Source organism: Apium graveolens, chromosome 11 (genome assembly GCF_009905375.1).
Source record: "Apium graveolens cultivar Ventura chromosome 11, ASM990537v1, whole genome shotgun sequence".
In the NCBI taxonomy this organism is placed as follows: Eukaryota; Viridiplantae; Streptophyta; class Magnoliopsida; order Apiales; family Apiaceae; genus Apium; species Apium graveolens.
In genome coordinates this window covers 205191023-205206632 of record NC_133657.1, presented here as the reverse complement: position 1 = coordinate 205206632, position 15610 = coordinate 205191023, and the positions used below count along the sequence as shown (strand labels likewise).

At 33.8% G+C, this 15610-nt stretch overlaps 2 protein-coding genes across 2 annotated transcripts; one reads left to right on the top strand and one right to left on the bottom strand.

Annotated features, from left to right (window-relative positions):
- The first annotated feature begins 3152 nt into the window (after positions 1-3152).
- Positions 3153-4256, top strand: LOC141697226 (uncharacterized). Its single transcript, XM_074501502.1, has 2 exons — positions 3153-3308; positions 3550-4256. The coding sequence occupies exons 1-2, from the start codon at positions 3294-3296 to the stop codon at positions 4003-4005; spliced, it is 471 nt and encodes a 156-aa protein (XP_074357603.1). The 5' UTR covers positions 3153-3293; the 3' UTR covers positions 4006-4256.
- A 961-nt stretch (positions 4257-5217) lies between these two features.
- LOC141697225 (E3 ubiquitin-protein ligase UPL5) lies at positions 5218-14565 on the bottom strand. The gene is made up of 3 exons (XM_074501501.1): positions 12565-14565; positions 10504-11093; positions 5218-5721 (listed from the first exon to the last, which is right to left on the bottom strand). The coding sequence occupies exons 1-3, from the start codon at positions 14360-14362 to the stop codon at positions 5458-5460; spliced, it is 2652 nt and encodes an 883-aa protein (XP_074357602.1). The 5' UTR covers positions 14363-14565; the 3' UTR covers positions 5218-5457.
- Between the last annotated feature and the right edge of the window lie 1045 nt (positions 14566-15610).

Below are 15610 nucleotides of genomic sequence, written 5' to 3'. Positions count from 1 at the left end.
GGAGTATCACTTATAAGTTGAAGACATATATGATCTACAATTCGGTCTGAGCAAGTTGAAATTAATTTTTGGCGATGAATTGAGCGGAAGAAAGTGTACTAATAAACGGATATTATTATGCATAAATATTTAATTTAATGTTATAATATTTTATTAATTAGAATAAATTAAGAAAAACAAATTCCTAGGTAAAACTAGCGTTGACATAAAAGAAAGTCAAAATATTCAATTTCAATATATTACATTTAGTAATTAGTATCTGTGTTCTAAAAATTCTTGATTTTTTTAAAAAAATTGATTAATTTTCAATTAATTCTTAAAAAATATTTGGTCGATTTAATTTTTAAAATCCGATTAATAATATGAATTATTTTTTAATTATATAATTCATAATAAATAAGGTAAATATATTAAATATTATTAAAATATTTAATATATCCCATTTTTATTCCGATTAATCCCAAATTTTCCGATTAATCCTTAATTGGTACCTTAACCGATTAGTACCGATTACCGATTTTTACGACCCTATTAATATTACTAATAATTAGTAATAGTACTACATGACTATTATCCATCGTGGCAGACACTAGGACAGTGGTGGGGTCCAGTATCACGAGTGTACAACCTGAAGAGCATCTGTGTGTGGGTCCCATATAAAATAGGGGCGGTTCCCAAGGCATTTGCTGATGTTTGGACGGTGATGATCAAAAGTTGAGCTATGCGGGTCCCATTGGGCACCGCCTCAAGTCCTTGTTGTCTTTTGATAATTACAAATCTTAAACAGTTGTCATGTTCCTGCACACTATAAATAGCTTGTAGTAACAAATTTTAAAATTAAATAATTTCATTTTTAGAATTTGAAAATTTATTTTTGTCTAAATCATCATATTATCCAAAAAAATTATCAGTGCAGTGAAATTTGAAACAATACTCCCTGTCATTTGACTTTTACACGTAATTTAAAGTGTTTTGATCGCATATTTCTGTTAATTATTTTTAAAATTTTATTTTGTGAATAACAGTTTAAGATTTAAATTTTTATTCACAAAAGAAAATTTAAAAATAATCAAATGAGGTATACGAAATGAGGTATATGGTTAAGGCGCCTTAAAATCCGTGTAAAAGTCAAACGAGACAACTAATTTTAGACTGAGGGAGTACTTTTTTTTAATTTTGTCAAATTTTGTGTGCATTGTACATCTCATTACACAACGAGGATGTTTTATTAATCGGATAATCGAGAATTAATCCGAAAGATTCATCGAAGAAAAATTGGATGTATTTTTCTATTTTAAATTATTTTTAATTTTAGTGTCCTTATTTTAGTAGTAATTTATAAGTTAATATATATTTATCATATTACATAATTCATAATTATTTAAATTTATTTAAAATTCTATATTATACATAATAATTTATTTGTAATACATCGTTCAAGAAAAATACTTAAAAAATCGGATCGATCATATACTTTACAGAGGATTAATAAAAAATTAATCGTTAAATCCGAGATTTTTAAAAATCAGGGTTATAGCAAGTATTTTTAGGATTTAGCCTTTTCCATCTCAAATCTTGATACTTGATACTAAAAATCGGTAATCGGTATTAATCGGTTTAGGTACCAATGAGGGATTAATCGGCAAATCGGGGATTAATCGGAACAAAAATCAGATATATTTAAATATTTTAATAATATTTAATATATTTATCTTATGTATAATGAAATAAATAATTTAAAAATAATTTATAAATATTAATCGGATTTCAAAAAATATATCGACCAAATATTTTTTAAAAATTAATCGGGAATTAATCGGAGATTAATTGGGGATTTTTAGAAAACTCTTGATACTGAATATTCGTAAGCGTATAAAATTTGATTATTAATAATAGTGTGCATGTGCAAGAATCCGAAGTTGATAGTCGATGTATCTGGATATGCATGGGCGACGACATACATTAATAATTTTCTTCATTTTGTAATCATCTTGTCAACAAGTGTGTACCATTTTAGTGATCAATAAGTGTGTAGTTTCTTTCATTTTAATTTTCGAATATTTGATAGATTTTCTGATGTTCTACTTTGCTTTCACAAGAGTTGTTAGACCGTTTTTTTTTGACAAATATGACTTATAACTTCTGTTTTAAGAAATTTTCAGGATCAGTCAGGATCGAACTTAGAGACGACAAAAAATAAACTTATAATCACTTGAGTTATACCACCGTGCTCAGACTACTTTTCTTTTATGTAATCTTTATATTATTAATTTTTTTTGACAAACGTGGTTTATAAATTTACAAATTATATATTCTAAGAAATTTTCGGATTGAGCGAGGGTCGAACCGAGAACATAGGAAGACAGAGAATATCTTGATCACTTGAAATATCCAAACGTGATTCGTAATCTCCATATTATAGTTGTTCCTCTTGTATTTAGACGGAAAAATTATATCTTTATTGTTGTTGAGGAGCACTGTTCTAAAAATCCCCGATTTTTTAAAAAATCCCCAATTAATCCCCGATTAATCCTTAAAAAATATTTGGCCGTTCTATTTTTTGAAATCCGATTAATATTTATAAATTATTTTTGAATTATATATTTCATAATAAATAAGGTAAATATATTAAATATTATTAAAATATTTAAATATATCCGATTTTTGTTCCGATTAATCCCTCTGATTAATCCCCGATTTGCCGATTAATCCCTCATCGGTACCCAAACCGATTAGTGCCGATTACCGATTTTTACAACAATAAGGAGTGTTATATTGTAAAAAAAACAGTTCATTTCCTTAATTACTTGCCTAAAGCAAAAGATAATCATTCTATCCATTTGCCTAATTATTAAAAAATAATTATAGCCAAATCAAAAGTAGGCAAAAACATGAAACCATGATAGTTCTAATTACATAACCACATCACTATGCTCCACAAAACACAAACCCACTCAAATAAAATCTCAATTCATTGTATGAATGAATATAATAAGCAAAAAAATCTCATCTTGATGAGTTGATATGTTTATTTTTTTCCCTTAAAGTGAAACCATATGCAAGTAGACATGCTAATGTAATCTTTATGTCAGTGTATGAGATGTCAATTTGCTAAATAAGATTCCTTTCTTTTAAAATCATATATTAGTCTTTTTGTTTTAGTTAAATGAATTGTAATTTACACCACTATATATAGCTCTCACATTGATCTTTGCCTTCATCCCACTCTCACTCACTCTATTGTATTTGATCATCTCCAGATCAAATCTCCCTCAATTTCCCATTCATTAGCAATGGCCACTCCTGAGGTGATTAAGTTGAAGCTAATCTTATAAGCTTGATAGTTTTTTTTTCTAATAACGGGTGTCTGGGTCAGCTTACTCGCACCACTCGCACCACGACTAAATCTGAGCTTGATTAATTCATATATACATAACTATGATTATAATCTCTAATGACATTATAATGTAGCTTTGGCTTGTTTTGTTGTGATCTTGATTAAATTGGTTATGTTATTAGACTAAGAAGTGGAGTTGTTTACATTTGCAGGTTGAATCAGTACCACAAGCATTGCCAGAGACCACAATGCCTGAGCCTGAGGTGATCACAACCGCGGAAGCGATCAAGGAAGAGGTAGTAGCAGCAGCAGCAGCACCAGCCCCAGCTGAGGCAGAGGTGGAGAAGCCAGCTGAGGAAACAACTGATGTTGTTGTACCAGCTGAGGAGCCAGCAGTAGCACCAGTTGAAGTTGAAGAACCTGTTGTAGTCGAAGCTGAGGAAGTTATCGAGGCAACTGAAGCTGTAGAAGTTGAGGCAGAAGTAGTTGAGACTCCAGAAGTTGAGCCAGAGACTGTTGTTGAGGCACCAAAAGAGGAAGCTCCAGTGGAGGCTGCCCCGGTGGAAGCCGAGGAAGTAGCTGCAGCACCGGTGGAAGAGACGCCAGCAGAAGTAGTGGCTGAACCCATCACTGAGGTTCCAGTTGAGATCAAGACTGAAGAAGAATAGATGGTTGCACAACATTCATTGTATGTGCATGAAGACAAACACTACTATTTTTATTTTTATGATGTTATATTCCGGTTTTGAAGGTCGATTTTGTAAAAGCACCTTGATATCCACGTCAGCTAGTTGCCAAGTGGCAAATATGGATTGGTCATAGGTTCGAAAAATGTTTGGACGTTGGTGTAAGATGTATGCTTTCATATGTTGTGGTCATATGTTTTGTCTAGGTTTGAATAATATGCTTTCTTCTGCTACTCTAACTCAGTCTTGAGTAATTAAGTTTACATGGTTCAGCAACCACAGATCAATATTGCATTTTATAACGGCATTTTTCACCAGGTATTGGTAAAGCCAAGTTTTTTTTCTACGACGGCATATTCCCCAGAATAGCTGCTTAAAACCATTTAGCTGAGCACGAGATAACTCAAGTGGTTAAGGGCTTATCTCTTGCCGTCCAAGGTTCTGGGTTTATTTATCGCTCACCCCTGAGATTTGTTAGAACTGATACTCAATTGTAAGACATATAAGCCAAATTAGTCAAAAAAAAAAAACCATTTAGCTTAACCTATGATGAAAAGGCGTAAGTATGAAAAGTTTGTACCTCTTAAATGATTTTCATTGCAAGAATTTAAGTTGTCAGATGAAAACTTGATAGTCTCATACTATCATCGGTGTGGCGGTTAGAGCATTGAGAGGACCTTTCCCTGGTACGATGACGAGAGGACCGGGAAGCACGCACCTCTGGTGTACCAGTTATCGTGCCCCCGGTAAACACTGGGTAGCCAAGTGTGGAGCAGGTAACTGCTGAAATGCATCTGCGAAAAATCATGCAACTGTATGAAATCCATTGTGGGGGCAACAGGGCCTTTATATGGAGGCATACGAATCTGTTGAAACAACTTTAAAACACAATTCCCTACAAGTCATAAGCAATAACCAATAAAAATCATCTGTACCCCGAAAATCAAAAATAAAAACATTTCCAACATGAACCGTCAAACTGGAAGCAAGAGTTAACATCTTCTAAATAAAGGTTTAATCATTCAAGGGAACGCAGCATCTACTGAAAGTTCGAAATTCTAACACATCCATAAAACTACAGCATACATGCCTGCACACAGCACATACATGTCAGCTATATTTTCGAGTTGTATCTAACTCTCAGTTACAATAATGTACGAGAGTAAACCTTCTAAACAACAAAACCAAATAATGTAGGGAGATAATTCCTTCTTACCTTATTTAATGTTATATACCTATATAAACAACTAACAACAAAAAAGAAGGAACTACAATATTCATTAAAGGAACCACAAAAGAAATTGCAACTTCTTACAAGTCTATAACTTCAAAAAGATAATTTAACCTATAATTTGTACAAGCTGTAAATAAAGATTTGTATGTACTGCCAAGGTTTTTTTCTGGTCCCAAAGATGCAACTGCGTAACTGCTAATTTACCAAGTACCAAAGCTGCAGCCAACATGCTCCTGAGTGATAACGGAGAGACGATCTTGCAAGACATTTAATGATGGATATGGAGGAAAACACAACCTATAGAAACATGTGTGTGAGGACGGCAAGCGATCATGGGTCTCCGTTGATTTGTAGATGTAAAGACGTGAAGCCAAGCCACTAAAACCTTCTACCGGTAGATATTTCACTGAAGTCCAGAAAAATAGAAGAATCTTCCTTTGCTCTGCTGACATTTCTCCAACAGTCTGCAATTTTTCAAAATATTGTAATGTAAGTAGGCATACAAAACAGTAATCATGCTTTGTGCAACAGATATACAAAATTATTAATGGTAGTAAACGAGAAACAGCTTGTTGATGCATTCATTGAGCAGACACCGCATTGGTGCCCAAAATTGGATGTATATAAACACAAAACTATTGCTGACAAGTCCACAAAACTATCTTTGGCTGGTAACACAATATAGCTTGCTGACGCAAGCTTGCGAGCAGACTATGTATCCCAACATTGAAAATTTATAAGAAATGTAATTTAAATAATCTATAGTAAGATTAGCAGGCAGCTGAAGATTGCATTCTCGGGACACTCTTAAGGCATTCAAGGCTTGTCAGAAGATGTTAATGCTATATAGAATTTTGTTCTCTTTTTTTTATAAAATTGTCGTTCATCTTGTAGCAAGGGAACAGCAATCATTGCCCCAAAAAAAACTACGTGAAAAATGTTTTTCCAGTGGTACTAAATTACAGGATAAAGTAGCAGGAAGGGCCTAACCACATTGGACCACTCCTCAATTCTAGCAGAATAGATCAGAGAGTTTCCAACTCAGTGTTAGACTGGCCCTAGTGATATATGTATTACAGTATCAACAAGTTAATGCTCACAGATTGCTGCGTAGAAACTATTCAATAAAAATCCCCTTGCTACATATTTAATTCAGAAATACATCAACAGATCCGTAGCATAATAACATGTGAACACGATGATGTCAACCCAAATGAAGAAAAAAAAGACAAGTATGTGTAGAATCTACTTTGGCTCTTGAGAAAAAGAGTATTACTTCAACTCCTACTATCCTACAGTTGAGTTGACCAATACACAAACACACAAATACATTATACATATATACTATTATAGAGAATTCAGCCGTTTTTCAAACTATTCAGACTTCATAACTACCACAGATTTTCATTTATGATATTTAAGAGCTACGTAGATGAAAACATGCAGAACACGGTGGATTGCTGCTACAAGTATCCAGTGTATCTATTTATTCATCCGAGTAAAACTTAAGTAAATCTAATGAACTGGGAGTGCAATATTGTGTATATATTTATGCACATTTATTCCACTTTCAGAATTATCTTTACCAATATTTCTACCTACATACGAACATTATGTATCTATTCAAAGAAGTAGAGGAAGGATGAACAGAGACTACCAACGGCTACTTGACTAAGGACAATGTATTTTTTTACATCGATAAATGAACACAATTATGATGACTCGTAAATTACTCATAAATGTTTAAAAATAATAAAGATTTATGATGTCACGCAGATCAACTCACTGTATACGAGTACTTGGGATTTCTTTATAATGTATGACAATAATTAATGATATCTTAACTACAAATCAAGGATATGGGTTTGGGGGTGCATAGTATGGGAAATACGACAAGTTGAAAAAATATGGGAACACGACTGCAGGGGGAGTGAATACAATAATTTAAAAGAATGATAGATTATTCTTTAAAGCTTAGTATATCTCCATGGAGAGGCAATATATAAAAATATTAAATATATAGGGGGGGCGTTCAGTGACCCTACACATGGCATTCAGTGACACTACATATTACACGCTGTTTGATTATACTAATCTGGATGGCTAAGATTTGGTATTTACGGATGCACAAAACATTTTTCTCTTTCACTACCTACATCTAATAAACCTCATTTCATTCTCCTAAATTATGTTGATTTTTTAAATACATACCAACATAAAATTGTCTCACATTCCCGTGATCAACTTTTTACCTATTTTTTATAATTGACATTATCTTGCAATTATACTCTAATATAATAAATTTGATCAAATTTGTATGCCTATCTAAAAGTATAAGTGCTTTAAAAACAATTTAAAAAATTCATGACAACTTGACTTGTATTTTCACTTGACGTAACAATGTTCAATATATAGTTCAAATTTACACATAAATATTGTTAACTTTGATTGATTATATAAAATGACGTAAAATAAATTAGAATCCGTTTCCCTTAATTATAAAAACATTAGCTTATCTGTCTAAAAACTGGGCATAAAAGTTAATTAGTATTCTTGAATTCAGTCAAATTTATGATAGAACATTATATCTAATAAGTTTACATATTTGCTCAATCTATTACAAATTTGAATATTTGTTATTTTGATCCAAACAAATTTAAACAGCAAAATGATGCTAATTCTAAGAATAAAAATTAAACATAATCTTCGTTAGGAGGGAGAAAACAAAGGAAGATAAATTTTTTTGAAGAGAAGTACTAAAATTTAGGAGGGAGAAAATAAAGGATGAAACAAATGCTGATGAGAGGACAGAAAGAAATGTTTTGCACCCACTAAATCTTAGTCATCTAGATTAGTTGATCCAACGGTCTACAATTTGTCAAAAGTAATGTACTCCCTCCATCCCATTAATTTATATACATTGGGTTTGGGCACAGAGGTTAAGAAAAGATTAAGTGGGAAAAGTAAAAAAGTGGGTAAGGTGGTGGGACCAATCAATATTTAGTATATAAAGTGAGTGTAGTGGAAGAAAGTAGTGGATGTAGTTAAATTTTATATTATAAAATTGTACTATTTTTGGTAACTTTTGATATATATATATATAATTGAGTGGAACATCCTAAAAAGGAAAGTGTATAGAAATGAATGGGATAGAGGGAGTAGTGCCATAAAACAGTCCCCATCTAATGATATTATATCTGATAAAATCAATAAACAAAATAAGGAGTTGAAATAAACAGCAAATAGTCAAAAACACAACTAAATTATCATTAACTGTTGAAAAATATTAAATAATAAATTATTAGTAAAGTGATGGAAGTGTCATCACTAATCACATAATCCAGTATTTATGATCATTGGCCAAAACAAATATAATAATAAACTAATAAAGCAATTATTCAAATAATATAAAATATACGTGAATAATACATAAACTTGATACAAAATTATTTAAGTAATGATAATACAATAGGGCACAACAGATAATAATATTAATGAAGAATAAAATACTAAATCGTAAAGTAGCTATATAAATATATAAAGCAGATTCATTCATACACCTTGTATGAATACAGTTGATTAACCATATATATAATATACCAAGTCTAGCACGTATAAATATTATACATCATACAAATATTGACCCGTTGACAAAAAAAGGAATTAGAAGAAAAAGAGTTTAACTTTTAAGTTTGACGTCAAAGGACGAATCTCTGAAGAACCCCTTAACCGCAAATCGGCAAATGCGACCTACTGACTTGAACAGAAGCGGCTTAATTGGAAGTTAGGACATAAAAGCTAAGTTTTTCAGTTTTTTATTTAGGTTTAATGCCGCTCCCACAACCACCACCACAACCCCCCGGACAAAAACAGTTCCACCGCACCGATTAATGGAAATGCACTAAACTAAAGCCAAATCCTTGCTTCCTAGCACCCTACTAAGAAATGGATTTCCAAAACCTTTTATATTCTTCCATACATGTTCATCCACCATCAGTTCTACTCCAGTGAGAAGAACTTGACGCAACTTGACTAAATTATAAACATCATGAAAAGAATTACCATGGCATTAAGTACTATTATTTACAAAGCACAGCATGTATATAGCAAACGTAAGAGCATAACATGTACTGATGTCCACGTTGTGCAAACTAAGAAGTAACCAACTGAGAACAAGTATCCATGACAGCTTCTTACAAAATTACAAAGTTGGTTTACTATTTTGTTACTCTCTCAATTGTTTTCGTCTGTAATTTTAAGGTTGACATGTATATGGATGAAAAGGTTTCCTTCTCTGAATCTCCCGAACACATAACTAATTAAGTTGCATTCAAAATACTCGTCAATGTTTGATTATAACACACATCAACTCTACCAACTAAAATATTTTATTTCTCAAGTCTTGAACCTTGCATGAAAATTACTTTCATTACTTACTTTTGTGTTTCAGGGTCTATGGAAGTGAAACGTTCAGAAAGTAAAGAGGAGGGCGGGAGGACGGTGAAAACAAGTTTAGGACTTCTAGAGTATAAACTGAAGAGAAAGGAGTAGGAAGATTAAAAAAAGGTACAAAAGATCTCCTCTAGTGAACATGTATGACATTAATCAAGTTGCCAGTTCCTTACTTTGACATTTAGTGCAGACTACAGACTATAAAGATATCAGTTTTTTGCTCCAACTCCTGAACTAAAAGCCAAATACTAGAACATAAGAGAATGCATACAGCAATAGACATCTTCTGCTTTTACTTATTAATTTAAGCCATCTCACTCGATTTCTTAGATGGCATGTCTGCATATATTTAAACAGAACTATCAAGTCAACCTAATGCTGGCAAACACATCATAAAACCCAGGAAACACCAGTTAATTAAAAACAGATCAGTTAATGTTAATCAATGTATAACAAATTTTTAGGTAAACTACTAAGATACATAGCAGGGTCTAATCAACAGAAGAAGTTAGTGATTATGCCTGTTTCTTTTGCTGATGGTCAAATGCAGATATTAATTAATTCTCACACAACATTCCTCCACTGAGGTTCAAACCCTCAACCTTTGCTACCAAGTGAAGAGGGGCATGCCTTTATAGCCTATGTTTCAATCAAGACGCATATCATTTCCAACCAAAGGAAAAACAGAACACAGAATATCATTAACCAGGTAGGCTTTTCATAAAAACATGAAAGGCCATTTATAAACACCATAAAAATTACAGGAATGAAAAGAAAAATATGCAAGCATGTACCTTCCAGAACCAGGATATTTGTGGATCATCCTCATTGTAGCCATTGTATTCAGTATGAGCTTTCCAATCATCTACAGAAATCGCACTTTCACGACCATACAATATCCAATCAAAATCTTCAAGCTCTAAGCTTTGGAAAAAGAACTTTTGGTGCTCCGAAGAATTCATAATATCAGAGAAGCCCTGGGCAAAATGATCAACCTGCTCTTTGATTGATGTAACGAAACGGTGTTGTATAAGAAGCCTAACATACGCCCCCCTATTTTTACTGTTAACAGAAAGATTTCTCCCATCATGGCAGAGTTCAACAACTTTAATGGACCCCAACTCATCCACTTCTCGAACAAATGTTAGCCCAAGAGCATCTTGATCAACTGTCTCAGGATCCATTTCCAATATCTTTTTGCAGCTACTATAGAGACATGGGTCTGCATCTTTTATATCCTCCAGAGAAACATTCATTCCCGCCAATTGCATGAAAAATATGCGATCAAAGACAATCCCAACTTGTACTTTATGCATCAGGGCCAGGGCAATAACCCGTCCGGAGAAGGTAAAGTATTCCAAGTGCAATGGATGAACTTTTGATGCTGCAAAGAAATTAATTGTAGAAAAACACATGCATCAAGCAAGTCATGACAAAATTCAGGAACTCAACATTGATCCTAACTACCAAAATGTAAACGACGCGGGGAATATATGCTGGGTGATGCATCAAAAATTAATCACCGTATTCAGTTGATTAGCATGTCTGGTAACTAACCAAATTCAATTACTCACATAAGAAGCATGTTCTCTCAGTAGACAGTTCTGTGCCCGGAACAAGAGGTCATTTAAAAATCTTCCTCTATTGAAATTAAGTCCTATCCTATGTTATCATACTGATCCTAAAATCTAATTCTAGCTGAAAAACCCGAATCATAAATCTTCACAACCTCCTTCCAAAACTGGCATGACAATAATTATGTTGACTGTGTTAACTATAGGCAAACAAATACATATAATCACAGAAAAATGTTCAACTCCCAATGATTGCGTAGAATTCCCCACAATTTCCCAAATCAACCTCTTGTATAGCCAAGTCAAAACAAGTATGGCATAGTTCTCCGAATTATATTTAATATTCTTAATCTACATCTGCACTTGTATTTTGATGAATGATAGTGAATTTTTAGGTACATAAATGAGAAATAGCAAGATACTCATTATGCTATGACAGGTTTGTTTGTTTATTAAACTTAGAGAGGTATAATTTAGAAAAAGTTTATAAAAGGCAGGTCTGGATACAGCCACCCTCAAAAGCCAAAAGCACGTACAGTCAAGAACAGCGTTTAGTTCACATAGACACATACAAAATCTAATCCTTCTTCCGTACACTCACTCACACTGCCTCAACACCCTAGTTGTCAATGGCCCTACGCTCACATCAAATACAAAACTTGGCCAAATCGAAAGGTTTTTAGTACATACTTATCATCAAAGGACATTGCTGATAGATGTTTGCTAGAAACTAGGATAAAATGTCTAAGTAGGCCTGAATACATTTGCATTGCTGGTAGAGAATAGGGATCACTGATCAGTGATATGCATTGAAATAGGTCAGAGTCACAACATCAGAGAATGTAAACAGAAATTTCAGAAGACCTTGGGTATTGTACTTTTTCTAGACGTACTCTGATGGTCAGTCATTCTAAGCCTAGCAGAAATTGATGATTCACGACAGAAAGAACAGGGAAACAATGACTGAAAAACTATAGTCAGCCACTTTGAAACCTCAAAACTCCATCACCAACAGTACTCACTGATTGTTGCTAATTATTCTGGTGACTGCAACTTAAATACCTCCTAAGCATATAACATATATTTAAAACAACAGTAAGATGCCTAACTTGACCCATAATATCCTATAATTTGGTTAAGCTGATACTTCATACCCCAAGAACCACTTTTACATTAATCAAACAAGCAGATCATTAATAAGCATAGTATCTAAGAACATAAAAACTATCACAAAAATTGTGCATATCAAAATAAAAGCAGCTCAACAGAGTCTTTGGATACCTGGATTTGGATAGAACCTTCTCCGATCATTTGGACAAGCTACAAAAAGGGCATTTTGAGGATTGAAAATTTCTTGGCAGACCAAGCAAAACCATTCACGCAATACACCAGGACCGGTAGCTTCTTCATTTTTGAACTCTAAAAATAAACCAGCACGTAGAGTCTCAGTTTCAGCACGTGCAATATATTCGAATGATTCAGCCAACAGCTGTGATCTGTCAATAAGCATCTCATGTAGCTCCTCGTATTCATCCTTGACCTCAGGAAGCAACATCATTGCAAGATGCCTCCTACACTCAAAGTTAGTCACCTCTTTGTGCTCAAGAATCCATCGATGATCATCACTCCTCTTAGCATATCTGGTAATTAAAAAGCAAATAGAATCCTTTCTATGCCTCAACTTTGTCCAGAATTCTTCTTCTGCACCTTGATAGAGTTTAGAGATATTATTTAACTCTTTCAATATAGCAAGATAATGGCACCATCCTAAACGAAGAATCTCACCTTCCCCTTTCTCTTTTCGTGCCAACCACTCCTCCACTTTTCCAAGGCAAAGATACATTTTTTCCAACAAACCAACAAAGATAGAGTACAGAAATTTAATTTCCTCCCCATAACACGAGATATTATAACCAACTTCACAAAAGGGTATTGAGATAAGACCTCCAAAAGACACTTGCTCCTTGATCACACTTAACAAGGGAATCAAAAACGCCGTAAAATCACTAACATCATTAAGCAAAGGTTGCTCTCCTACCGTATCATATTCAACCGTTACTGTCAAATCATGAGTTAAATTAACCGCCAGTTCACTTACAAACATAAATATATCTTGAAACGCAATAAGAGCCTTGTTACTATCACTACCCTTACACACCACAGACCGTCCAATACCAATATACTCCACCATAGACCCAAGACTACACCGACACAACTTATACATACCATCATTCTGCGATTTCCGTCTCAACAACTTACAAAACTCCAACAAAATCGGCGCACATTGCGGATGAATACTCTTAGGATAAACATTAATAGCACTAATAAACTGCCCAATCATATCCTCCGCACATTTCTTATTCCCTTCCAAGCTCGACAAATACAACATCACAATCGCAGCTGGCGCACACGACGATATAAAAATCTGCAAATGTCCCGCCGCTTGCTCCGTACACGTCCTCGGTGTCATTGTCAAAAACTCCGCTAACTGCGTCTTCACATCCACTCTCTTTAACCCCTCACACTTCTTAAAAACCTCTTTTTCCCCTTTACACATCCGACAAATCGTCGAAACCATCGAATCAATCACTTGCCAAGCTTGCGGATGATCAGTACTCCGCATTCTCCCTACCAACTGCAATCCAGCATCCTTCTGTATACAACATTCCGCTAACGTCTTTTCCCACTGTAACTGTTTTCCGCGATAAATTAAGCGTTGCTCAATCACCGGAATTCCAGTAATATTATAAATCCTCTCGTGAACCGATTTCACAGTATCGAAACAATTAGCTTGAAAAACAAGCGTATTACCTCCTGAAATCATTCTAACGAAGAACTGTAATCGACTAGACACATCGAAACGACTCGAAGACGATTCAATTGAAGTAGTATTAGAAACCCTAGGTAAAAAGTGAGAGTGATTAGAGAGATTACTTGAGGAGATCGAGGAAACGACGGCGTTTGGTTCGTCTTTTCTCATTCTGACGGCGATTAAGTCGGAGGCGAAGTCGTAATCGTCATCGTAGTCGTCGAGTTTGCGCTTGATGCGTTGGTGAACGGCGGAGTCGAGAAACGACATGGATGATTAGATACAGGTGAGGTGTGTGTATAGGTTGAGGTGATTTGGAGTTAAGGCATGGATGATTTTGAGCTTGGAGTGATGAAAAACCCTAGGTAGTTGTGTGTGTGTAAAGGAGTTGATGATGAGAAGAAGAGATGAAATAATATGAGAGAGATTAAGAGAGAGAGAGAGAGAGAGATATTTTTGTTTTTTATTAGAAAAACGAGAGAGATTGAGAGAGAGAGATTTTTGTTTTTTTAATGAGAAACACGAGAGAGATTGAGAGAGAGAGGGAGAGAGATTTTAATTAGTACTAGTGTATTTAGAAACGAGAGAGATCGAGAGAGGGGAGAGAGATTTTAATTATTTTTTAGAAACGAGAGAGAGATAAGAGAGAAATAGAAAGAGTGTTACTTTGTTACTGAGGATAAAAAGATGTGAGTTTGACTGAGAGTTGGGTTTACTTTTGGAGTATAAAAATGTAGGAAATGACGGGGAAAAAGGAAACTTTCTTACTTTTTGATTTTTTGGTTTTTGCCGAGTAATTGTGCAAGTGTTTCCTTTGCCTTGTCAAAAGGAAGCTGAAAAAAATACTCCCTCCGTCCCAATAGATTATACACGTTTACTTTACTGTTTACACGTATAAATTTTTTTAAATAAAAGTTAAAACATTAAACTTTTATTCAAAAAAAATAAATTTAAAAAAATATTATAGAGTTATGCTTTAAAATAGTATTGAAAAGCGTGCAAGGGATTAAATTCTATGCAAGTTAGATTTTAGAAAAAATCCAACAATTTATGTATTTGAGTACACCCGGTTACATATGGGCTCATTTACACCCAGGCCTTTAATCGAGGCAAAACAAATGAGAAATGCTAGAGTATTCGAAAAAATTTCCAAAATCATTTCTAAATAATTAGTTGTCATTATATTATTGATTATTTCATAAGAATTGTTATGGATCTCTCGTTCATAAATATGAGTCCACCAATAGGTCAGATATCATTTGAGAAAGATTTTGGGATAACTTTCGGGTACGTGGTATTGCTCCAACAAATAGGGCTTTTAGAAGCACAACCAAAAGAAGAGCCCATTACAAATGTAAAGTAAATAGATTTTACAATTATTTGCTCTCTTTTAGAAGCCAATGTCATTAAAACTTATATATCATTAAGTGTGAGTTTGGTTTGACATTCATCCCCAGTATCTCTTCCAGTGTGTGAAAGAAAATCTTAATGATCTCCAGCTCCAACATCTTAATGATC